Source organism: Esox lucius, chromosome 16 (genome assembly GCF_011004845.1).
Source record: "Esox lucius isolate fEsoLuc1 chromosome 16, fEsoLuc1.pri, whole genome shotgun sequence".
In the NCBI taxonomy this organism is placed as follows: Eukaryota; Metazoa; Chordata; class Actinopteri; order Esociformes; family Esocidae; genus Esox; species Esox lucius.
In genome coordinates, this window is record NC_047584.1 from 11,606,174 (window position 1) to 11,632,112 (window position 25,939).

Below are 25,939 nucleotides of genomic sequence, written 5' to 3' on the forward strand. Positions count from 1 at the left end.
TACAGTGTACTCTTTATTAAAAGAATACTGAAAATATCAAAATAAAATGTTAAAATAGAGCTCTGGGTGTCTTCAGTTTTTACAGGGCTGTGTGTGATATACCTGGATCCTGTCAGGTACACCGGTACTGTCCATCCGGCTGGCCACATTGACTGTATTACCCCAGATATCATACTGGGGTTTCCTGGCCCCAATCACCCCAGCCACCACTGGGCCCATGTTGAGACCTGTATGCGTTGGCAGGGAGATGGGTTAGCCTGTTTTTAACAATACATTCATTAACCTTTACATTTAATACAGTACGTTTCATAGGTTTGCTGAGATAGTGGTCCTCAGGGGCTTTTGTTAAATATTTAGTAATTCTGCTTAAAACCCTTCTCACTTCAAAATGAAGAACAAGGCAACAAAATCGTACATCCCATCAGCCAGCCTCACCTATCTTCATCTTGAAGTTATTGAAGGAGTGTTCGTTGATGTACTTCATCTGGTCCATGAGTCTCATGGCGTAGTCGGCAAGGGCTCTGATGTGAGAACGGCCCGCCTTGTCGTACGTAGAGTCGTTGAGGCCTGAAGCTGCCATATAGGTGCTGCCAATAGTCTTTATCTTCTCTAACTGGCGGAACTGGTCCTCACTGATGATCTGAGAGAGGGTAAGGAAAGTGGAGGTGAGCCGTGAGAGAAAGACGTTTAGTTGCCGTAACAGAAGTCAACACTTCTGTAGTTCAAGTGACAGATAAAGACGGTCAAACCTAAACACGATCTTCATGATCTTCAACCTGTTGAGGCTCGCACAGAATTATTCCATTATAAGCAGCTGGAGTGTCCTGGTTTTGAACACCCCACTTTCTCCCCAAATCCCTTCCCTTCATGCCATCCTCTATTATCACCCCCCTCCCCTCCCTCCATCCTCATACCTCCCCTCCTCTCCTCCCTCCATCCTCATACCTCCCCTCCTCTCCTCCCTCCCTCCATCCTCATACCTCCCCTCCTCTCCTCCCTCCATCCTCATACCTCCTCTCCTCCCTCCATCCTTATACCTCCCCTCCTCTCCTCCCTCCATCCTCATACCTCCCCTCCTCTCCTCCCTCCATCCTCATACATCCCCTCTCCTCCCTCCATCCTCATACCTCCCCCCCTCTCCTCCCTCCATCCTCATACCTCCCCTCCTCTCCTCCCTCCATCCTCATACCTCCCCTCCTCTCCTCCCTCCATCCTCATACCTCCCCTCCTCTCCTCCCTCCATCCTCATACCTCCCCCCTCTCCTCCCTCCATCCTCATACCTCCCCTCCTCTCCTCCCTCCATCCTCATACCTCCTCTCCTCCCTCCATCCTCATACCTCCCCTCCTCTCCTCCCTCCATCCTCATACCTCCCCTCCTCTCCTCCCTCCATCCTCATACCTCCCCTCCTCTCCTCCCTCCATCCTCATACCTCCTCTCCTCTCCTCCCTCCATCCTCATACCTCCCCTCCTCTCCTCTCCTCTCCTCCCTCCATCCTCATACCACCCCTCCTCTCCTCCCTCCATCCTCATACCTCCTCTCCTCCCTCCATCCTCATACCTCCCCTCCTCTCCTCTCCTCCCTCCATCCTCATACCTCCCCTCCTCTCCTCCCTCCATCCTCATACCTCCCCTCCTCTCCTCCCTCCATCCTCATACCTCCCCCCCTCTCCTCCCTCCATCCTCATACCTCCCCTCCTCTCCTCCCTCCATCCTCATACCTCCTCTCCTCCCTCCATCCTCATACCTCCCCTCCTCTCCTCCCTCCATCCTCATACCTCCCCTCCCCTCCTCCCTCCATCCTCATACCTCCTCTCCTCCCTCCATCCTCATACCTCCCCTCCTCTCCTCCCTCCATCCTCATACCTCCCCTCCTCTCCTCTCCTCTCCTCCCTCCATCCTCATACCTCCCCTCCTCCCTCCATCCTCACACCCTACCTCCCCTCCTCTCCTCCCTCCATCCTCATACCTCCCCTCCTCTCCTCTCCTCCCTCCATCCTTATACCTCCTCTCCTCCCTCCATCCTCATACCTCCCCTCCTCTCCTCCCTCCATCCTCATACCTCCTCTCCTCCCTCCATCCTCATACCTCCCCTCCTCTCCTCCCTCCATCCTCATACCTCCCCTCCTCTCCTCCCTCCATCCTCATACCTCCCCTCCTCTCCTCCCTCCATCCTCATACCTCCTCTCCTCTCCTCCCTCCATCCTCATACCTCCCCTCCTCTCCTCCATCCTCATACCTCCTCTCCTCCCTCCATCCTCATACCTCCCCTCCTCTCCTCCATCCTCATACCTCCTCTCCTCCCTCCATCCTCATTCCTCCCCTCCTCTCCTCCCTCCATCCTCATACCTCCTCTCCTTCATCCACTGCTATATCCTTCCCCTCACCTCGTCAAAGTCGGCGATGATCTCGTTGAGCAGCCTGAGACACTCCACCCCTTCGTTGTTGGCCTCCAGCTCCACGTAGAACTCAGAGAAGTTGGAGATGGAGGCGAACATCACCGCCACGCACTCACACGACTGGTAGTAGAGCTCGTCGTTCCGACGCTCACGCGCCAAGAAGTGTGCGGCCACATCTTTGGGGAGGATGTTGTGGAGGAGGCGCCGGTTGTAGGCCTGTAGCTCCTCCATCTCCTCCTTCTCCTCTGTGGCCTGGAAGGGAGCAAGACACTATCAACCATACAGAATAGACCAATCCTCAGTAGTCATTGTTTTTTAATGCTCTTTTGAACTCTGCCCCTAACCTATGTCTAGCTTCAGGTCCACATCCTGGTTCAACCTGAAGCTGAGTCCTAGCCTAACCCTGAATAAAGAAAACATTTGGTGTAGTGAGAGATGCCTAGCCTAACCCTGAAAGAAGAAAACATTTGGTGTAGTGAGAGATGCCTAGCCTAACCCTGAATAAAGAAAACATTTGGTGTAGTGAGAGATGCCTAGCCTAACCCTGAATAAAGAAAACATTTGGTGTAGTGAGAGATGCCTAGCCTAACCCTGAATAAAGAAAACATTTGGTGTAGTGAGAGATGCCTAGCCTAACCCTGAATAAAGAAAACATTTGGTGTAGTGAGAGATGCCTAGCCTAACCCTGAATAAAGAAAACATTTGGTGTAGTGAGAGATGCCTAGCCTAACCCTGAATAAAGAAAACATTTGGTGTAGTGAGAGATGCCTAGCCTAACCCTGAAAGAAGAAAACATTTGGTGTAGTGAGAGATGCCTAGCCTAACCCTGAAAGAAGAAAACATTTGGTGTAGTGAGAGATGCCTAGCCTAACCCTGAATAAAGAAAACATTTGGTGTAGTGAGAGATGCCTAGCCTAACCCTGAATAAAGAAAACATTTGGTGTAGTGAGAGATGCCTAGCCTAACCCTGAATAAAGAAAACATTTGGTGTAGTGAGAGATGCCTAGCCTAACCCTGAATAAAGAAAACATTTGGTGTAGTGAGAGATGCCTAGCCTAACCCTGAAAGAAGAAAACATTTGGTGTAGTGAGAGATGCCTAGCCTAACCCTGAATAAAGAAAACATTTGGTGTAGTGAGAGATGCCTAGCCTAACCCTGAATAAAGAAAACATTTGGTGTAGTGAGAGTGAAACAGAGGCCCCAGAATAGTAGTGGTCTCGGGTGACATGCACCTGTAGTTTCCAGAGGAAGTCGAGTCGGGCAGTGGACTCCACCTGCTGGGCGTGTAGATACAGAGCCAGGACAAAGACTGTGATGACCACGGGAGTCATGATTTTCAGGGGGACCTTAGAGTCCATCGCACAGCTAGACAGAGAAGACGGATAACGTAGGTCAACCGCATGTCTGAGGCAAACAAACTCTTCAATGTTATATCGCTAGAAAGTGGATCCCACAGCGGAACAACATATCCAGAATGGATACTATACAGGGTACCCCTGCTAAAACATCTAGTGTTACAACACTTCATCAGTTTGAACTAGCCGAGCTGTATGAAGTGCCAGAAACATCCATAGGACGCATTAAAGCATCAGTATATTGGATATAATCGATCTAAATCAATTTGTATTTCAACTGGTTTCCTTTTGTTTAAGTGTCAAGCCACATACATCTCACCTTCCATTCATTCCATTTGTTCCATTTATGTACTCACTGCGGAGACAAAACAAAGAGCGAACATTTTAGGGAGAAGGGAGAGGCATTGCCTAGGAGAGACGGATGACCAGACAGGGCCCTGGTCTAACCAACAGTCATCCATTACATTAAGTAAACACGCCGCTAACCCAGGAGAGCTTTTCATTTAGCCCTCAGTGAATGAATGGCACAGGTTAGAGCAAGACATCCATCTGCCCATTCATTGCTTTCACATGAATCTACTGGGCCGTTTACACAACCCCGGTCTCGTTTGTCCTATAAACCGTAATGTGTGCGTCGGTACGTCCCTTTAATTCATTTGACTTTTTTGTGCCCTCTGGTGGTGGCAGGCTTGACGGTTGGAAGTACTCACACGGCGTTGGCCATGACCAGGAGGTCTACGTTGTCGAACAGGCTGACCTTTGGCACCTCCATGATGATGACGTAGAAGATCTCAATGAAGAGCATGAGTAAGAGTTTGCCTATGCTGCTAACCTGCAGGAAGACTGAGCAGGCCAGCAGGCTCAGCAGCACGCAGGAGGAGAAATACTGGAGTGGGAGAGAGAGGGAGGGCGTTGGAGGAGGTGGAGGGAGGGATGGTGAAGGACGGAAAAGACGTCAAAATGTTTGGAAATGCGTTTGTAGGCGACTGGGAGATGATTTGGCTGCTTCAGGTCAATAATCAGTGTAGGAAGTGTGATTCTTGAAGGCTAACTAGGCACAAACCAACGCACGCGCGCGCACACACACACCTCGGGGAAGTTGCATCTAGGCAAGGGTCCGCCACAGAAGCTATTTAGTGATTGGAGGGTGTAATTGAGGCTGTGTGCATGGCAGGCGTTCACACTGCTGACGCTGATGTTCAGTTCCTGGCCCAGACACGCCCTCAGGTCTCCAGTACCGCAGGTGAACTAGGGCCAGAGGTACAAGGAGGTTAACATGAATAACAGCTGGTTAGTTGCACAATTCCAACGACTAAATAGGAACATGTGTATGTTTGTTTGCTGCTAATTGAAAAGGCAATGTGTCATTGTCAGTGTAGGGTGCAGATGGATGTCAAACATCTAAGTGAAGAACAAGAGGATTCTCTTCCAGAACAGCAGCTAATTGTGGCTGTAAATCACCATGTTCCTTTTGCTGACATAATCACATCAGCCCATTTATGATGGTCCACATAAGTAGTGTTCCTTCCACCAGTGGTTTAGACTGTTCTGTTTTTCTAAAGGTTGTCGGCTCCTGTGGATCTTATGTTCCCTAATAAGTTAGCCAGCTGACCTGTCTGTGTCTGCGTTTCCAGGCATTGCAACAACGTATCAACACACCCTCAATATATAAATGTACAACAAGGAAGCTCGGCCCCTGCCGATTGTCTGCGCGGCTATTTGGAGTGGAGGTTCAGAGACTTACAATGTTGATAAAGGCAGAGAGAAAGACCAGGATGATGGTGAAGACTCCCACCAGGGTGCTGTTGAGCCTGGACCGGACGATCCTCTTGGACAGGTTCTGTAGAGGAACTGGGAAAAGCTGTCCCCAGCCAAGGGAAGGAGGGAGGGAGAACACTGTAGGTTAGTAGGTGAGTCTACTTGGTCTGTGGGTTACCAGATAGTATCTGTTCGAGCCACAATACCAGCTATGACATTTTAATGACTCAGTATGTTTGAAGAGCTGTATACTCCTCTTCCACAAAAGCAGACTCCTTACAATGAGTGCAATGTGTACAGAGTACAGTATCGCTACTCCTGTCGCTCCTGTAGAGATGGCGTTCTAAGGAGTTCTAATACTCTCGAATTCTGAACCTCTTACCAGACAATATTATCAAAAACCACTTCCAATATATTTCAAATCCCTCAACTAAAGAAGATCACATCTGTTGTTTTTTCTGTCTCCAGGATTATTCTAGGGCCTATTTCATTTCCCCTAAGCTGACCCATAGTCCAATGAGCAGAGAGCAGGAAATGAAAGATCCAGACGGGCCCTCCAGGAAGAACACAAGAGATATGACATCGGCCCGCTGACATCTTTCTCAAAGGTCCTTAACTGATGAAACGGGAAGGGCCTTCAGTGAGTTTTCATCCAAGTCCATCTTTTGTCCGGTTACACGACAATTCCTCCGTGATGGTCTCAGTGAGCAGACCGCTGCTCTCACAGGCCATGAAACGCCAATACCATCCAACAGGTAGGTTTCCCTGCTGTGAGTTTTGCTTCCATCCTGCTGTGGAACCAGTCGTGTTATCCTGTGTTATTCCGCATAGGGACCCGTGTGTCAGAACAAGGACCAAAGCTACCCGGGTCTTACCAATGCAAGTCACATTTTCCGAGGTGTTACGGAAGCTTTGAAAACAGAAGGACTCACCCCAAAACAGGAGTAGACTGCTGAGACGAACATGACAGCCGTCAGGATGATCAGACAGGTGATATAGAAGCCAATCATCAGAGTGGAGCTGAGAGGGAGGGAGGGAGGGAGGGCGTTAAAAAAATGAAAGGAGCAATAAGAGTACATCTGAGGCAAAGAGATAGGTGAGATAATAGAGCAAAAGAAACAGGGGACAGTAAAAAGGGAACGGTGAAAATAGATCAATACAGAGGGACTGAAGGAGGCAGAGAACGTGGCGTCTGTGATAATGAACAAACAGCCAGCAGTCCCTGTGGTAATCATCAGGTCCCTGGGTAGAGGAGAGGAACAGCCATGACAGTTGGTGAGGGGACATTTATTAAGGCCTTCAAGTCCCTGTACCGGACCCGTTTGAGACCTGTTTCCTGAAAGCACCCCTTTAGGGTTGTTGACCTGACTTGTTCCCCCCACTGTATGGCCAAATGTTCAACTAATAATTAAGGATTGTTAGAAACCTCTCATAACTTTATTGACATAACAAGGCTGTCAGTGTAAACCTGTAAAACCAAACAGGTTAATAGAAATTACATTTATTTTAACACGTTTCTTCAGGAACCATTAAAGGTTCCTCTAAGAACTCCTCAACTACCAGAAGGTGTAAAGATGAACTATTGATTAGAAATGGTTCCTTAAAGAACTTAAGGAGTTCCTTAAGGTTATCCACGGTTCGAGTAGTCAACCCTAATTGATACAGTGCACTATATGAATATTAACCATGATAGATGTAATACTTACTGAGGTACAATGATGGCCTGGATGAAACATATGAAGAGGAAGACGAGAGAGACGCAGGCCACATACGCTCCAAATCTGGAGTCCACTTGTTTGGAGTACTGAAGTAGAAAGGGAAAACATTTGAGTGGAAAGATAACCAGAGGCTTTTCATCTGCTCTAAGTAGCCACTGTACAGCCCATTTACTATAGCCTGACAATAGTGTACGTGACATATATCAGTGAGACAAAAAGGTAAAAAGCAGGTAATAAATGGATAATCTCTACCTATACTCAATCACTTCTGTCGCATATTCTATTTCACCTTCACCCTCGCCTTCCCTCGCCTGCCTGTACCTGAAACATTCCTAATAAAAAAGTCCCTAGCTTTTGTTTGAGCTATTAGCGAACATGAGCCCTTAAATTAAATGTATGACTCTCTTGGAACAGGAGCTACAAACCAGAGACCCAAATCCTTCAGATTCCAATTTGGTTTCCATTATTGTAGATATTATGGTGTGTTCCTTAAATTTATGGGAGTAGCTAAAACTTTTTTTTTTTTTATCACATAAATGTTTCTAATAGCTGCAATCTGTCCTAAAATATAGGATAACATTGCTTGATGAACCAGGTTTTGACTTTAAAACAATACATTGTGTTGTTGGGGTAGTAAGAATAGATTTTTGTTTCTAAATTTGGTGGTTAGTAAGAATAGATTTTTGTTTCTAAATTTGGTGGTTAGTAAGAATAGATTTTTGTTTCTAAATTTGGTGGTTAGTCTTTTCCATGCAAGTGCTCCAAAGAGGAAGAAGCCAGTAATGTACCCCACCTTACAGTATGTATGCTCCATTTTACCCACAACAATTCTACTTCTCTCAGTCTCTTTCATTCTCTCGTCCAGCTAACTTTAAATGACATTCTTGCATATTTCAAACCAGTGAGTGGGGTATTTATTCATGGCAAATGAGCTTGTCTTGACCCCCCAATTTTCTCCCTTTTACTGACTATGACACCTTAGTTCCTTAGTTTGACTTACAAACTATCGTGACATAAATCCTATGCTGCATTTCTACTGCTAAGGATCCATCCAGAGATCTAACTCAGGATCCAAGTGTGATCATTTGGCATTATTTCCCCAGAGGAGTACCTTCTTCTCCAGGTCTGGCTCTCTGAAGGTAAGCAGGAACTTCTTGACATGTTCTGAGCGTAGCCGGTCAATACTTCTGGCATCAATGGCCCTCCCTAGAAACTCATCCACCTCGTCCTCTGGGTTCAGGTTTTCCTGCGTGTTTCTGAAAATGAAATGTCTACATAACACAAGATGAGGAGACACTTTTTTCCCGGTTCCAAGCCGTCACAAGAGGTCCTTCAGCTCTCTGCCAAGCTAGGCCCAGTCCCACCACCACAAGGTCGGCCCCAATACCACCACCACAAACTCCTAACTCACCACCGAAGAGCATCACCCCAGTCAGGCATGGCCACCGTACCACTGTTATTGTGTTAGCTTAATTAGAATAATCAGCTGTCAAATCAGCGGGGCATTGTCGGATTTAATTGATTACAGAGGCAATCTGGCCCATTGTCAATGGATCAGCAGACAAGTTCAATCAGGAGATTAAAATGATTCTCAAATTACAGACAGCACACTGAATGTTTGGAAGATTCCGAAGACTGCATGTAGATGGGGTGAAGGGAAATATACTGTATCTGGTCTGACAAGCACATAGACGATGCAGAAAACGGACTGTTTTTGAACGGTATGCATGGATATGGCTTGTCAGAGCATAAGGCAAACAGGATATCCCACTGGTCACTTCTCCCAGATTCCCCTCCACACCCAGTGAAAGGTTGGTTGTTCTGGTCATGTTTTCAATGGCTATGCTGTTTGTAATGGCTACAGTTGTTCTTTCAGTGACTGCTGCAGAACCATTCCGATCATTTGATGGTCTATGGCTGTGATAAAGCCACTGTCGAAAACATGACCTGCAACGGAAGACCACCCGTCACCTTGACTCACAGGAGGTGAGATGGAGAGGGTCTCTACTCACTTGTCCTTTGGGTCTTCAAATCCCTGGAAGACAGAAAAGAGCAGGAATAGAGACACTGTTAGCTGATAGGAGCACCATTGAAATTCAGGAAAAGCAAGAAGCAAAGAAAGTTGAGTTGGGCTCAGAATTGACAGACGGAGAATCTCTTCGCACAACCAGGTGTGAGCTAAAAATAGAACTTGTCTACCACCAAGACAAGAGACTGACACCTCTTCCAGCGTCCTCCCCACCAAAACTCTCAGCAGTCTACAAGATGCTGAAAAACAACAACAACACAGTCTCGGTCCCAATGGCACCCTATTCCTATTAGGCTGTGGTCACAAATAGTGCACTTTCCTGTTTAGGGAATAGGGTGTCATTTGGCACACAGACCAAGTTGAGAACAACATCTAGCCAGGCAGCATCCTAGGGAGACGAGTCAATAGTGCTAATGGAGAAGACAGTCTGCCTGTCAGGAGGCCATTTAGGGGTGTATCCGAGCCTCCATTAATACCTGACACAGATACTTCTACCAGCAGGGTGTCTGGCTGCTTACTGCACTCCTAATTCCTAATCATAATGTATGTTTACAACATGAGGTGGACCAGAGTTTCTAAATTGATCGTGTTACTGCAGTGCCCTCTATTGGATGAAGTTAGCAATGGGCTGTACAGGTCTGAAAGAGTACACTCACACAGTAGTTCCATATCAATATGTATATCAATTGCAACTCCCTCTTCTGTCTGACCGGTAAACATTTTGCTTTTGTGACTTAGTCGTATTTTATGAATCACCTCTATTTACCTAAATATTTGACAAAAGCGGAAGGTACCCAGAACCTTTCCTTTTTGAATGTGGTTTCCAACAGAATTTCAGAATATCATCCGGACTACAAAATAAACAATTCCACTGATAAAACGGCCATTTAGCAAACAGAGGAAGAACATCCCTAAATACCAGCATTCTCCTCTTTTTTATATGGGATAGATGAACTGTGATTAATGCCATAGTAGGAATGTGAATTGGAAACCCTGCTTTGGGATTATTAAGCGGTACAGCGAGACAAGGGGAGTGAGACAAAGAGAGAGCGTTTGTGAGATAGACAAAGACAGAAAGAGCGTTAGAGAGTTCTGCAAGAGTGCAAGTAATACCCCCACTAGAATGGAATGGCGCCAAAACACTTACTCTATTACAAGACAAGCCATATTTTACAAACCTCTAAAAACATGTATTACCAGGGCTGTTGCCAGAAATCTTAGGTCCCCGGTAAAGATATATGCCTGGGCCCTCTCAGGCATATATAGACAACACTGACATTATTACGATCGGTGGGCCCTGCCAAGCCGTGGGATGCGTGAATCACATCCACCTTTACCTGCCTTAGCTACGGCCCTGTGTGACCCCAAAACATTTCAACACACACAACAGCCCTTCAGTGTCAAGAGATAAAAAAGACTCCCCTCAGCCAGCTTATTCTGAGGCTCAGTCCACTGACCCAAATCAACTCAAGCAAGCCTCAGGAGAGCACTCTGTGTTTCTGGTCCAACCAAATTATAACAAACCAGAAAGAAAATGATGTCTCCAGGAAACATACATTCTTGTTTAAACCTATATTTGACATTAGGCAGACAATACAGACTGATGCCTGTGACTAAAAGCCAACTGAGGAAAACACAGATGAGGTACAGCGAGCACAACCTGCCTGTAGAGACCGGTCATCACAGCCAAACCTGCCTTAAAAGAGAGGACAGGGTGTTCTCACTCTGGGGCAGGAAGAGACAGAGCTGCATTTCCTGTTACAACATGACAAATAGCCTACTTTTGACCTAAGATAATTTGACTTTTCTAAAATGACTAATCTTTAACAAGTATTTTAAACTAAGAATGTTAAATATTTGGCTGACGGACAGCTGGTTAGAATGAAAACTAAACATAGTAGACCTATGTGCCAATTTGTTTCTCTCCAATGCCATGTATCTTTTCATTAAGGAAAATATTATATATTTAAAATAGAACTGAAAGAGTGAGACAGAGACATGGGAAAGCGAGTTGGAGAGAAAAACAGAGAAGAGACAGCCAGAGAGTACAGACCAACATGACTAGCCAGTTGCTATGACCTTCAGTGCTCTGCAGCGTTAGGGAACAGGCGGCCTACAACCAAAGATATGTTTTGGCCCCATTTCACACTGAGTCAGAAATTACAGTGTGTTTTTGGGCTTACTTGTGGTGAATTTGCAGTGTACTTTTTATAAATATTATAAACATGTTCTGAACCATCTGCTCTGCTACAAATGGCTGAATCTAGTTGCCAAACCCTGTCACACTGAATGACTAAGATGTAAGAGAAGAGTGAATGGCTACCAGACAGAGATGGAAGGAAAGAAAAACAGGCCGTGGTTGACGACGGCAGACAGAGAGAGACTGAAAGGCAGAAAAAGAGAGAGAAAGAGACAGACAGAGAGTGAGATAGAAGCAGACATCCAACTGCGCAGTCAGTATTAATCTGCCAAAGTGAGACTGTCTCTCAAAATACAGCTGTCCTGTAGCAGCTGGCCAATAATTGAATCTGGGAGAATTACGCCTGCATACAATGAGCTCTTCATATTCATTGATTTCGGACACTGATTTAAAATTCAGCAGTGTACAGAGGACCAGGCATAATTATCGGAGTAAAATTTACAAATCAAAACAACAATAGCACACAGGTGTTATGATTGGAACCATATTGGCTTGATTATTGTGTTGACACATTGTCCTTCAGTTAATGTTAGGAGAGGAAAGAAAAAAGAGGACAGGAGAACCCAGGTGTTTGGGGAGAGGGAAGGAGAGGGAGGGGATAAGAGGAGAGCTGGGGTGGAGGGGGTGAGGGAGGAGAGAAGAGGAGGTCTTGGATGAAGGGCAGAGGTAAATATAGCAGTCACCATAGCTGCATTGACTTAGCCCAGCAGTTGGCCTCGGGGAACCGAAAGAGGAACTCTGTCACCCATACGCTGATATTTCACTGTTGTTTTTCTACCCTCCCAATTTGTCCCTCTTAAGACCGTGCCTCATTGCAGAAACTCCCCGACAGGGTTGCGAGAGTCGGACAACCCAACAAGCTGTTCTCCTTATGACACCACTCGCTCAACCAACAGAGTACCCACTAGAATCGTAGTGCTGAGATGAGAAGGCATAATGGAAACAACCACGATACGACCTCCTCACACAGTTCCCCATCAGGAAAACTGACATCTTTCGCTGGTAACTTTTATGGTAAAAATTACAATTGGGTTTAAATTTTGGATTATGGGTCAGGTTTAGGTGTTAATTATTATTTTCACCTCGCTGGCTCTAAGATTTGATCTAGCAACTTTTTTGATCTAGCTGTAGGCTACCTGCCTGTGTGAGTGTATTGTTCTGTGAAAGAGATTTCCCATGGTATTCTAAGAGATTTTACGTTATTGGGACCTTATTAAATATTTTGGATTATTTCTTCATCCCTGTTGTCCTCATGTGGTATTGTGATATTATAAGGGTCCTCTGGAGACATCCTGGAGAGGTGAACCATAGAGCGGTGGGCCACTTCCTTCTTCCACCCCTGTTACCCTGGAGACGACACAGAAGCTTTCTGGGTATTCATCATCAAAACGTCTTTATCGTCTCAGAAGAGAGAAGAGGGATGTTCTAAAGTTTGAAATAACTAATCAAGAGGATCACAAATAAATAGAAAATAAATTATGGAATTACTAAGCTGTACTGTTTGGTCAAATTCACATTCAGTGATAATTTATTTTCTTAAAAAGTGATGCACATCATCCTTTTTAGTATCATTTACTACCTCACCTTGCATGCATAATGGCCCAGAGCCCATCTCTAAAAGGCATTACGAGAAAACATTGTGAAATTTCTTAGGCTTCATTTACAGTGGCAACACAATTTATTTCATTGCTACCATTAAAGGTGTATTGGCCATTCACATCAGTTGATCTTATTGATCAAAAGTCCAGTTAGGGAAAATATATCAGAAATGGGTTGCCACTGTGAATCTAGTCTTAGATTATTCCTCCATCCGAAATGTCCTTGATATCCTTCCTCTGTTCTTATGGACTGCCCTCTTTAATTCAAACCACATATTCAGTGGGTTTCAAGTCCCAAAACTGAGATGGAGAGATTTTGTGCCGATTTCTTAGTGATTTGTTATCTTCATGAGGTTACTGACTTGCTGGGAGATCCACTTGCAGCCAAAATATCAAACTAATGCTAGCAGACACAGGGATACAGGACAAAAACAGCCTTATGAGTTTTATTTTATTTGACTTTTATTTATGCTCTAATGAAGGTCGGTTGACCGAAAGCTCAAAGAAATTATTAAATAAATTTAAAACTGCATTGATTCTGAATGTCCTTCTGTTTCTGTACGTTAGCATCTCAGCGACTGACAGGTGTGCGACAGCCCATCTTTGCTTACATTTTACTTTATCACTGAAGACATCATCACATGTCCTAGGCTTTCTGAAATCCCTGGTTAAAAAACGCGCACACACAACAAACCAGCTGTCCTAGCCGAAAGGAGCAAAGACGGGCTATGACTGGATGGGATGAGGGCAGGAGGACATCTCACCATTCTCTTCATCTCCTTGGAGATCTGATTCCCTCCCATATGGTTGTAGAACGGCCTGTCCGTCCAGTGACCCGTGTTGTGGGTGACAGAGTTGGCTCGCTGGCGGCTCATTTTGGCTATCATCGCCTTCTCTTCTTTCTGCAACAAGAGACACACTTTTATTAACCACAAGAAAGTTGTGTTTATGTTTAATGATTTCACACTGCCCAGTTCTCATGGGTTCCCCCACTCCCATTTCACCCTGACACAATGTCTTAATACAATGGTAATTCGATGTTCACTATCAGTTATTGCACTGTTGATCAGATGGCACATCATACAGTTGTATTATAGTCCACAATTTGGCCACAGTTCTTCCAGGACAAATCTTCCCGAACAAAGACGATTGAGACGATTGTATTATTTTTCTACACAAGACACACACCCTCTTCTGGCTGCATCCCACAATGAGATATGTTTCTATGTTGTTCTTCTTCAGATATGCATTTCTTTCTCCTCCTGATCCTGGCTCCACGTCATAGTCTCCATTCAGATAGTTCAGAGTCGCCTTGGTGATATGAATTCGCCTAGCACAATAACACACAGAGTTACCGGAAACAATTCATTCACACAGGAATTCATGAATTTATTCATTCATTCATGAATGCATATAATATAATATCGTATTTCTCTTTCCCTCACTCATTACTTTCATTAAGTGACTATATGACAAAACAAAAAAATTATTGTCTTAATAACTTAGTATAAATATTATGTTTTCCAGTAACAGACAAAATAATTGATACAGTACAGAATTAAACATTTGTAGATTTTGGGCGGTAGAACATATTTATGAATTAAACGTAAATTGTGTATTCAGTGAAACCAGAGTTACCTGTGAGGTGAATCTGCATTGGGCAACCTGTGGAAATGCACCCTATGTAGTATATTACTGTACTGATTATTAGAATAAAGCCTAGGAGAGAGAATACAGTGTCATTAGGGACTCTGTACTGCTTTATCATGATTGGTCAGACATACCCGGCCGCGCCTCCAGCCTCCATGTGATTGGCTAGCGTGACATCATTGGACCACACGTCAAACTGCCACTTCCTGAGTCCCAGCACCCCACAGTGGACCCTGCCACTGTGAATGCCCACACGCATGTTCACGTTGACCCCTGTGACCTCTCTCACCAGGCTGTAGTGTGCAGACACACACACACACAGTCACAGACAGAAACATAGAGCCCTAAGCAACAATGGACACACAGAGAAATGTCTCACATGCAGTAACCCATGCTTCAGGCGTACCAGAAACACTACAACTACGGTAAAATATCACATTAAATCCACAGGAAGGTCTTATTACCACTGAAGCTTTAGTATGTGTGACCAATGACTGATGCATAGACTGACCAACTGACAGACTGACGAACTGAATGACGAACTGAAGGACCGGCCAACCCAATGACCAACTGAAGGACTGGCCAACCCAATGACCAACTGAAGGACTGGCCAACCCAATGACCAACTGAAGGACCAGCCAACCGAATGACCAACTGAAGGACTGGCCAACCAAATGACCGACTGACGGACTGGCCAACCGAAAGACTGATGGACCGACCAATTGGAGGACTGACCAAATGACCAATCAACCGAATGACCAACCGAATGACCAACCTACGAACTGACCGATCAATGGACCGGTTGGTCAACCAATGGACTGGCTGACAAATCAAATGACAGACGGACTGAACGAACAAACGACCATTGGAGCGACCGACCCACTGACACAACAGAGTAGACTTAGGACAGGGATTCCAGAGATAGTCTGGTTTCCTTCCATCCTTTAAATGACTCACCTCCTGCCACAGCACTCCAAGGGACAGAGTGGGAGAGAGTAAGGCGGTGAGTTTTGTGTGGTGTTTATTTCTTTTTATTAGATACGGCAGTATAAATTAGACGATGCTGTAATCCCCCAAACCTCATTATGATGTCAGAGCTAGCGTTCTAACTCAAGACCAGCGCGGAGCAGTCATAGCAGTCCACGGAACAACAAGACATTCCGCATTAGAAACCCACCTTTAACCTCTCCTGGAACCAATGAGTCAACTTCTGCCCGAACGAATTCAGTTAACCGCCTCTTAACAGATACAGAGTGAACTTGATTTATACCTGTCTGGCTTCTCAGGGCCTCGGAGTGGAAACATAAAGTACAATGGGACTAATGCACACACACAACTCTGCCTCTTATCACCTCTCCTACCAAGTCCGATACATCCGGGGTCTCTCCAGGAGAAGGGCTAAAGAACAATCCTCTCTGAACAGAACCAGACAGCAAGAGCTCTGTGAAAACGCTAGACATGCATATGCGTAATACACACGGTTTGTATGTATTTGGCCATGTCATACTCACGAGATGGCTTCGATCATGTCCACCCCCATCTCCACACAGCAGGACGCATGGTCGGCGCGGGCCTCCGGCAGCCCAGACACACAGTAGTAGCAGTCACCCAGGATCTTAATACGCAGGCAGTGGTTCTCCTGTTTGCACACACACACAAAAACCAAAACAGAATTTCCTTTATGGATGGTTTTACTGTGTATATACGATAATCCCATTTAAGTAGTTGTTTGTTGCCTGCTTACCGAAATGCACTTTGTATAGTATGTATCTCAAGACAAAAACATCTACTTCATGATTAAAATGTAAAGGCACAATAATTAAATGTAAAACCTTGTCACCATACCTTCACATTTTGCCGACAGTGGGGATAAAACTAGATCCGCGCTGTCGCTTAGAAATCCCTCATATATCTGATATTTTAAGGCTTTAAACTTTCACACTGATGAATGGTATCAGTAATGTTCCCAGTGGGAAAGACAAAGTCTGGACTCCGGAAGTATTTTGAAAAAATCTAAAAGCTATCCTGATATAGAACCGTATAAGTAATATTTTGATACAATGTCACTGCGATGTAAAAGAGTAATAACAATGATTTCCCCTTATTTCCCTCATTGTCACTGTAAACAACATGGCTTTGTGAAGTGGAAGTAATACAGCACTAAGGATTACACACATTATCACTTCTGAACCGTAAAACACTGAAAATAGGCTGTTGTTAGTGCATTTGATGGTTTGTTATTCAGAACTCATAAAGGCTTTAAATTTAATGGAGCAACTCAGGAAGGACAAATTCAATTGAAGAGAAATAGAAATAAATGCATGAATGAATGGAAAGCTTAGTAATCATTCTGCATCTGCCTGTTAGAACAAAGCCATGAAGCGGAGATAGTCCTTGGTGTGTGGATGAAATGTAGTGGTTGCATGGAAGAGATAGTCTGGCCTTGTACCGTTATTACAGTGGAGAGAACAAGTATTTGATACACTGCCTATTTTGCAGGTTTTCCTACTAACAAAGCATGTAGAGGTCTATCATTTTTATCATAGGTATTCATGATTCTGTGAGTGAAATTGTATGATTTTTAAGTAATTAATTTGTATTTTATTGCATGACATAAGTATTTGATACATCAGAAAATACTTGGTACATCAGAAAATACTTAATATTTGGTACAGAAACCTTTGTTTGCAATTACAGAGATCATACGTTTCCTGTAGTTCTTGACCAGGTTTGCACACATTTTGGCCCACTCCTCCATACAGACCTTCTCCAGATCCTTCAGGTTTCGGGGCTGTCATTGGGCAATACAGACTTTCTCTTTAGTTGATGCTTGGTAAAATGGGTGGAGTGACTTCCTGCCTGATGGGCCCTGTCCAGGGTTACCCTCGGATAGGACCACACTGTCACTGGACCCCACTGTCTCAGTCCCAAGGTTTTAGGCTGCTATAATATTGTGCCTGGGGAGTAGGGTCAGTTCTCCTTCTCCTTTGTAAATCTAAGGAATGCGCACTCAATATTTTCCTTGTGTCCTGCTCTGTTTAAACCTAGGAAGACATGAACCCTTGGACCATACCTCAGGGCTACCAGGCCCAAAAGACTCATAGCTATCTCTGTCCAAAGTCCTCCTGGTTCTAGTGGCAGATCAAGTAGCTGAAAATACCTGATGATTTCAGCTGCCACTCCGCTGACCATTCCTCCCCCCTGATTGTCCTTGTCAATCTGGTCATGCTGCTGACTTGGATTATATTTTATAGACACACCCCCGATCCATTTTTATTAATTATTACAATTTGTAAATGTTCACTCGGCACGGACAGAAGAGGACAGGCCACCCCTCAGAGCCTGGTTCCTCTCTAGGTTTCTTCCTAAGTTTCAACCCTTTTAGGGAGTTTTTGTTGTTGCTGTCTCTTTGGGGTTTCAGGCTGTCAGGGCCTGACTGCAGGGATGCCTGCATTTCTGTGTTTGGTTTTGTTGGTCCCCAATTAAAGGCAACTGTCTGGCATTGGCTCTAATTGGAGCTCCTATTTAAGTTGCAATTTTTTGACCGAAGTTGTGGATTATTGTTTGTGCCTCCAATACAGGCACCAGTTCTCGGTTGCGACTGCTCCTTTCTGTTGTTTTGGATAAACCATTAAAGGAAGGTTTCCTCACAACCTTTCTATGCCTCGATTCTTCCAACCGTGACAGGCTGAATGTTTTGTAAAATCATTTTGTGACAACTGCTGATGTGAAAGGGGCTTTATAAAATACATTTGATGGGTTTCTGGGTCGAGGTTTCAAGGTTTAAAGAAACAAACGTGTATGTCCTAGGGGCAGTCCACGGGACTGAAGCAGCCTTCTGTCTCATGATAGCCACCTGAGTGTCTTCTGTCTGCCCCAGTGCATGCCTCTGTGTAGACCAGGGCCCAAACAATCACTTCTGTTGTGCAAATTGAAGTGTGTGTTTGCACGCGCTAATGCGCGCGGGTCTGCAAGTGTGTCTGTTCATGACCGCTTCTGAACATCTGAAAGTACAGCCTGAGTACAACACAAGTCTATTCAATTCATTAAACATTACGAAATGGATTGTGTGTGCGTTCTGGACTCCGTCAAGCATCACGGTTGACAGGTGAAATCGCCAGTGTAGCTGCATATCCGGTACTGTCTAATCAATAAGCACAAAGCCCTTAGCATCGGTACGTAATCCAGTTACCTAGCGACTGGGACCACCAACTGTAATAGCGTGAAGATTGTGCCATAAACTCACTGCACCGTCAGGTTGAAACGCTCCAGACAGAACGTTGTCAAGGTGGTGGGGGGAGCAGGGATCCGTAGTGGGGACCGGCGTTTGCGAAGTGTAGGTTTGTAGTCTGAGTGTGAGTCGAATCAGGGATAAGTGGCACTGGTTACCACCCGCCTACAGACGCGCTAGTGACCAGCTCAGTTCCAGTGCCAAGGAGGTGACAGTGGCTCCTGCTGGGTCTGGGTCTGAGGTGTTTGCTGCGAATTCGTACCCCTGCAGTGGGCTAATAAGATGTTGGAGGCCCTGCTGGAGGAGCTCCTGGTACACGATCTCAGTGAATCATGTGGGCAGGTTCAAAGACCCCGCACCGTTATCAGTAAACTCCCACCTCTGCAACGTCCGCTTGTTGTTTCCGTTAGACCAAGGGATTGCAGGGTTCAAGCACGCGTGCACGTGTGTGGGTGTGTGTGTCTGTGAGTGTACTCTCTCACCGCAGCCAGCTTGTCGAAACGAGCGAACAACTCGTTGAGTGTCATCACGAGCTCCTGAGCCGTACACTGGGACGCCAAACTGGTAAACCCCTCGATGTCTGCAAACAGGATGCTGCAAGACACACAGGGATAAAGACAAATGAAGGGTTAAAATATTTTGCACATGCAAGCGGGTACATTCCAGATATTTGCTTTCCTGATTCTGATCTAGGATCATTACCAAGTACCTCTCCACATATATCTTGGCAGAGTCATTCGACACAGCATGGTGATCAGTATCTTACAGCCAACCAGTTATTGTATCGGGGATCAGATAGATATGCTAAATTAATTCCTGTCCCTTTTCTGTAATATATTTGGGTACAAAGAAGAGAAATGATAGGATAGTCTGAAACTCATTATTGCTTCATCCTTCTCCAATACCCACGCTGCACCACTCTTCCTGAATGACACTGGCTGTTACCACGGTTACGGAGGTGGCTCTGACTCAGGGCTAGGGTTGCAAAGCATACTGGTAATCTGCCAAATTTACCAGAACCTTCATTTGTGGTCATAACAATATTGTAAATTAATTCATACTGGAAATAGTTTATTTTATTTATATAGACTATTCATTTGTTTTATAAGCGTGTCCATACTGAATTTCTAGTAGATAGATCATAGTTCTATCTATGATCTATCTAGTTCAAGAGAAAATAATGAAACCAGCATCAAATCAGCATTGGCTCCATTTTGTAATAACTCTGCAACTCTTGCAACTACTGACCTTTATGACTGCCATTACTTTTACAACAAGGCACTGTAAAAAAAAATACGTATGTAAAAAAATATAGCTTTAACTTCATGGTAATGCTTTATTCTGAATCATATTAAACACCAATGTTTTTCACACTGTCATTCTATTTTTTATTAAATCTTGTTAGTTCAAGTGCCAGTTCATTCACACATTTATTTCGGCTGGTTTTTATTTACAGTATATTTCCACACAATGAGGCTGGAAAAGAAGAGCTGAACGTGAAGGACAAATACAGTTACTGGACGGAGGAAGACAATTTACTATCTAGAGAATTGCATAATATTGAGAGCAATTAATTGAGCCACAAAATCTAGAAATGGTGGGCTCATACAGACCATTTTGTGCACAGACCTGTTGGCCCTGTAGGTAATCTACCATGGATGGAGGTGTAACATCAGTGATTGTTTCTTGATTGGGACCGGACTAGGTGTTCAAATCTTTTTAGAATAATAAAGGTGAGGGTTGCCGGTCCGCCTGTAACCGGATCGATCCGCCACTTCGACTCAGGAGAAGTGCACTTCCTTGTTGGTGAGAAGCCTCTGTAGGGTGTTAGTTGTTGATGGCTGTAGTTTACCGGTGAATATGAAGGGGCTGTTTTTGCGGACACAGATTTAGTGTATTCTATGGTATACTCCTCTTCAACTCCTGCTACTGATTGCCACAGATCCACTCAAGTCACTATTACCATTCCGAGTGCATGACTTTCAGGCTTCCTATAATGATAGCAGTACAGCAGACTGTCAAATCAATGTCTTACCTATCTGTCAAATGCACTACCATGCCAAGGGTCTGGTCATTCGACAGGCTGACTGTAGAATGATCCGTGTTGAAGTAACTATCTACTATCAACTGTGCTGAGTGTTAGTAGTCTAAGCTAGTAAAACAATTCCTGTACTGTATGTCCCAATGTGGTAGAAGAACAGAGACTAGTCTTTGCACAACAGAGACAGAGAGAGAGCGAGAGTGGAGACAGGTTCTTCCCTGAGAAAAAGGTAAATGATCTGCTAGTATATTGTCTATGTTTTCCCTGGATGCTTTGGACAGAACACATTCACAACACAACAACTGTGTGGATACGATGAGCTCATCTAGCTGCTTGATTAGCTTCACCTTTCTATATTCAATCTGGATACAAAGAGAGAAAAGAGGAAGCAACAGGTAGATTTCATGGTGGGACTGTCAGATTGGAGTCAGGTTGGCTTGACATAGTGTAACTAATCTCTTGAGCTGCAGGTGACACTAAAATTGAGTTTTTCTCAGGGACTTTTGATGCTCTGTTCCGTAATTAAGTCACAAGGTTAGATATGAATGCTTGAAGGTTTTCAAGAGAACATGCTATGAGAAAATAAGAGGCTCCTGTAAATTACCTGATCTCACAACTAAATTTACGTGGTCGTAATTTTTATAAAATATTGATATTTCGGGACCTATTTATCTGTCCCTGCAGGGGAAGAAAATATAAAAAAAAAAAGAGGAGAAGGGGAAGAAAGGTCTCACAGGGTACAACCAGCACCACTAGAAGACGGGTATCAATGATGCCGCAAATAGAGCTAAATTAAGGGGGCCATGTTAAGAGAGCTCCCAGAGAGACCCATACTCCCATTACTCCCCTGTTACTGGAGCTACTCCCAGATGCACACTGCCACATTGCTTACACCTGAGAATCCAGTGAATGTGCTCTTTCTGAAGTTACTTCTGTACTTGCTTTTTTCTATCAAGAAACTGTGCTCTCCCTTAACTCGAGTCTTAGCATCCCTGTCTTTCGGTTCTAAGAGCCCTGTTGTCATGACCACAGATTGGTAGTTAGGAGGAGAGCCATTACGCATTTGAGAAGAGGAGAGGGGGAGGGATGAAGACGGGGGAAGCTGCCTTCTAACTGACCTTGAATCTGTGGAGATGCGGATTCCCATTCATTCTATGATCGGGAGTAAGACAAATAACAAACAACTAAAAGGCTGCACTCACATCCGTGTTTTCTGCTCAGTCATTCAAAAGTGCCTCGATGAGAATTGGAAATCGCACCACAGTAGTATTTGGCTGCAGAACTGTCTTTGTTTAGGTTTTGCCAGGGGAACTCTATTGCAATGTCTGGTTCACGTTTCAGAGTAGGGTCTGTTTTCTGTGCAATCACAGATTGCCCAGCTGCCACAAGACACCTGCACCGCAAAGCACTAGACCAAGACCTGACCCCCACCAGCACCATTTAAACATAGATTATCAGCTTCTGCTGTAGCTAAGAACAGGGGCACTGTGTGGACTATATTTAGACACAGATATAATCCCTGTGCCTTCCACAACCAGTGGATTAACAAGCAGCACAAATATTATCTCCCAGGAAGCAGTGGGTTTGGTTCTCCTAGGACAGCACCATAGAATTATATTTGGGCTGTTTTGGAGGATGTAGGGCAGAAAATGGGACTAGAGAGAGCTGTGTAATTGTTTCTCTCCAAAGGGACATTGATCGCACAATAACATATACAGTATGCTGCTAAACAAATCTCAAGAAATGGGCATTATTCAATGCTACTTGCACTCCAGTTGATACTGTATTAGCGCTGATCCCACAATTTTCATCTCACCGAAAAGCTTTTCCAAATTTTTTCGGAGTTATCTTAACAATCCAGTAAGGGAAGGGTTAATTAAACTGGGGATTGTCACTGGGAGCAGTTACTTTAATTACTGCTGGTACTTCTTGTTAGCACTGACAGTGAGGGAAAACTTCTGTCAGAACAGGCAGATGAAGGCTTTCATGCTTGGTTTGCATGAAAAGTTATTTGAGATGAGATTTCTGTAATTGCTTCTCAACGATTCCATACACTATTCCCCTGTTTCGGATTCGGTTATGCTTCTGCTGCCCATTTCCGTCTCTGTATGCACAATCTCTGTCAAATGTGTACAGTTGCACTCAAGAGGCGGATTGTGTTTCTGCAATAGTAATGTAGTCAGGGAATCCCCTCCCGATCCGATCTTGTTCTGTAGTGTGGCAGAGCATCTGGTTTTGGTAGAAGCAACCTTCTGTGTATGGTACAGTGGTAGTAAAGTGTACGGTACAGTGGTAGTAAAGTGTACGGTACAGTGGTAGTAAAGTGTACGGTACAGTGGTAGTAAAGTGTACGATACAGTGTTAGTAAAGTGTACGGTACAGTGGTAGTAAAGTGTACGGTACAGTGGTAGTAAAGTGTACGATACAGTGTTAGTAAAGTGTACGGTACAGTGGTAGTAAAGTGTACGGTACAGTGGTAGTAAAGTGTACGGTACAGTGGTAGTAAAGTGTACGGTACAGTTGTAGTAAAGTATATGGTACAGTGGTAGTAAAGTGTACGGTACAGTGGTAGTGAAGTGTACAGTACAGTGGTAGTAAAGTGTATGGTACAGTTGTAGTAAAGTATATGGTACAGGGGTAGTAAAGTGTATGGTACAGTGGAAGTATAGTGACAAGTTCTTGAGGCTAGGCCTATTTGTGTAATTTTTTAACAGTTTATTGATGTCTTTGGAGTATTTACAATCCCACCTCTCACAGTTGTCATGTGGGGCTGTCTCAAAACAACTTTATTTACAGGGGCAAGTAATAATATTAATAAAGTAGTAATAGTAATAAGTAGTAATAAAGGCAACAAAACCTATATTATACACATGATTATGCTGTTCATTAATTCTTTGTATCACTTTATATAAAAAAAAAACATAGATTAAATTATTATTTCTGGCCCTTAGAACATACACAAGATAAAACAATTACTCTTTTAGACCATATACTTTTGGATATGAAATGTACCTAATGCAATTGAATTAAATATTACACAGCTTCCATATTGTAATTTCTTTAGGGCTTATTTGAATTGTAAACTAGAGAGTAATATCCATCCTCATTCAATATTTGACCAACCAAAATAATTAAAATGATTTGATCATGTCTTTTGTCCCCTAAGCAACTGTTCAGTGTTACGCTATGTCAATACAGCATATGCCGGTTAAAAAAAATTACAAATGTCTTTTTTTTAAATTGTGGATAACTCACGAAGCCAACATCCTTAAATAGGCTTGCCCAATTTATGATAAACAACAGTATATGTGAGGATGTTTTATTTGCTGTAAGTTTGCGAACATGGTCAATTCAACTTACTCTGTTCTGTTGGTCATCCCACCCATACACAAGGTGTCTCCTGCTAGGCCCAGTACAAATTCTACTCTGTCTTTGCAGCCCAATGGTGGAACAAGCCTCCCCTCTGAAGACAGCAGTGACCCTACTCATCTTCAGAAAACCTGAAACCGTTCGTTTTTTTATTCCATCTAGGAGTGACTGCTACTTCTCTTAGTGATGTGTGCTTATTACTACTGAATGGTTCTTCCACATAGCTACCTTAAAATGCATACCCTATCTGTAAGCCACTCTGGATAAAAGCATCTGCTAAATTAATAAAATGTTGATGTATTTTGTGCCTGATTCACTCAATTTAATACATACATACTAAAAACACATTTTGAAAAGAAAGGTCACAACAGGGAGAAAGACGTCAGACAGTAGTCTGACAACCACTCCTAGTCAGAGAGAGACAACATTTTTCCATCAGTGAGTCCTATCTAATGTGCTCATGTGCACAGGAACAAAACTTCTGTTGAAATCACATAACCTGAATTACATGCTGGGCTGTGGCAATGTCCCAACTGTCTGTAAATGTAGTGTAATTCGGTTGAAGTTGTGGAAAATCAGCACTGCAGCAGAAACATTCATTCTGTAAAACAAAAACAAGGCCCACGATGGAACAAAAATCTATTAACAGCTCGGGATGAAACCCACAGTTCTGACTGAAACATGACACCAGAGCTGTGAGGGAGCAAACAGCATTACGTTGTTGGGTTGGAAGTTGTTTGGTACAGTGCCTCAGCATTGCTCGCTTGTTAGCTAGGCCTCTGCTTACATGAAAACAGCAGCCATGCCAGGGACTGCATACACTACCACCCCCCCTCCCCCCCACAAGAAGAATGTGACAGAGAGAAAGAGAGTCAGAAAAAGAGGGAGGAAAAAAGAGAGAGAACTTCCTGCTCACAAAGCGAGTCCCCCAGAATGCGTTACGGGTCATCTCGCTGACGAATCAAAGGGGCTTCTGGGAAAGCGTGGACGGGATCTTTCCACGGGACCGCCTGGCACTGCCGTCAATGATCTGCCTTTCATCTTCCTGCTATAGTGCTTGAACCTTTACCCCTGTTGATAGTTGGGCTCGCCCCTCCTTTCGCCCTCACTGTCTCCCCGCTTCCCTCCACTTCCCTCAACCCGCACGGCAGGCATTCCCCTCTCCTGTCCCTGGCTCCACAGCTCACTCCAGATCTGCCTCACTCCATTTTGCTCGCCTCAGCTTACTCTCCGAATCCTCTCCCTCTTTCATCCCTACCTCCCCACTTGGTTCTCCTACCTCTCTCTTGGTTCTCCTACCTCTCTCTTGGTTCTCCTACCTTTCTCTTGGTTCTCCTACCTCTCTCTTGGTTCTCCTACCTCTCCTCTTGTCATTATGGCCAGTTGCATTAACACTGTCATATTGGGGTATGGTCCAGTCAGCCTATTTTCTGTGACCATTTGTCCACCTGCGTGTGTGTGTGTGTGTGAGTGGTTTGTCGTCTCTGTCATTGTGACGAGCCTGTCATGTCCAACCCGGTTCGTGTGTAGCAATTACGTTTGGCTGCTTGTCAGTTTGAATTTCCTCCATGCGGTCCCAGGCTACACTCCTT

At 44.4% G+C, this 25,939-nt stretch overlaps 1 protein-coding gene across 2 annotated transcripts in view; it reads right to left on the minus strand.

The window, feature by feature from the left end:
* adcy5 (adenylate cyclase 5) overlaps positions 1 to 25,939 on the minus strand; it is a 106,988-nt gene that overhangs the window by 1,233 nt on the left and 79,816 nt on the right. Inside the window, exons 5-21 of one of the 2 annotated variants that reach the window (XM_020054998.3) lie at positions 19,420 to 19,531; positions 16,218 to 16,345; positions 14,841 to 14,999; positions 14,245 to 14,386; positions 13,821 to 13,958; positions 9,242 to 9,264; positions 8,341 to 8,500; positions 7,218 to 7,315; positions 6,444 to 6,531; positions 5,498 to 5,614; positions 4,843 to 5,001; positions 4,464 to 4,639; positions 4,073 to 4,108; positions 3,631 to 3,763; positions 2,387 to 2,650; positions 436 to 640; positions 103 to 227 (exon numbers count right to left, since the gene is read on the minus strand). In XM_020054998.3, the coding sequence (XP_019910557.1) occupies positions 103 to 227; positions 436 to 640; positions 2,387 to 2,650; positions 3,631 to 3,763; positions 4,073 to 4,108; positions 4,464 to 4,639; positions 4,843 to 5,001; positions 5,498 to 5,614; positions 6,444 to 6,531; positions 7,218 to 7,315; positions 8,341 to 8,500; positions 9,242 to 9,264; positions 13,821 to 13,958; positions 14,245 to 14,386; positions 14,841 to 14,999; positions 16,218 to 16,345; positions 19,420 to 19,531 (2,263 nt within the window). The remainder of the gene's footprint in view (positions 1 to 102; positions 228 to 435; positions 641 to 2,386; positions 2,651 to 3,630; positions 3,764 to 4,072; positions 4,109 to 4,463; positions 4,640 to 4,842; positions 5,002 to 5,497; positions 5,615 to 6,443; positions 6,532 to 7,217; positions 7,316 to 8,340; positions 8,501 to 9,241; positions 9,265 to 13,820; positions 13,959 to 14,244; positions 14,387 to 14,840; positions 15,000 to 16,217; positions 16,346 to 19,419; positions 19,532 to 25,939) is intronic. The other variant, XM_010879726.4, reaches the window with a different exon arrangement.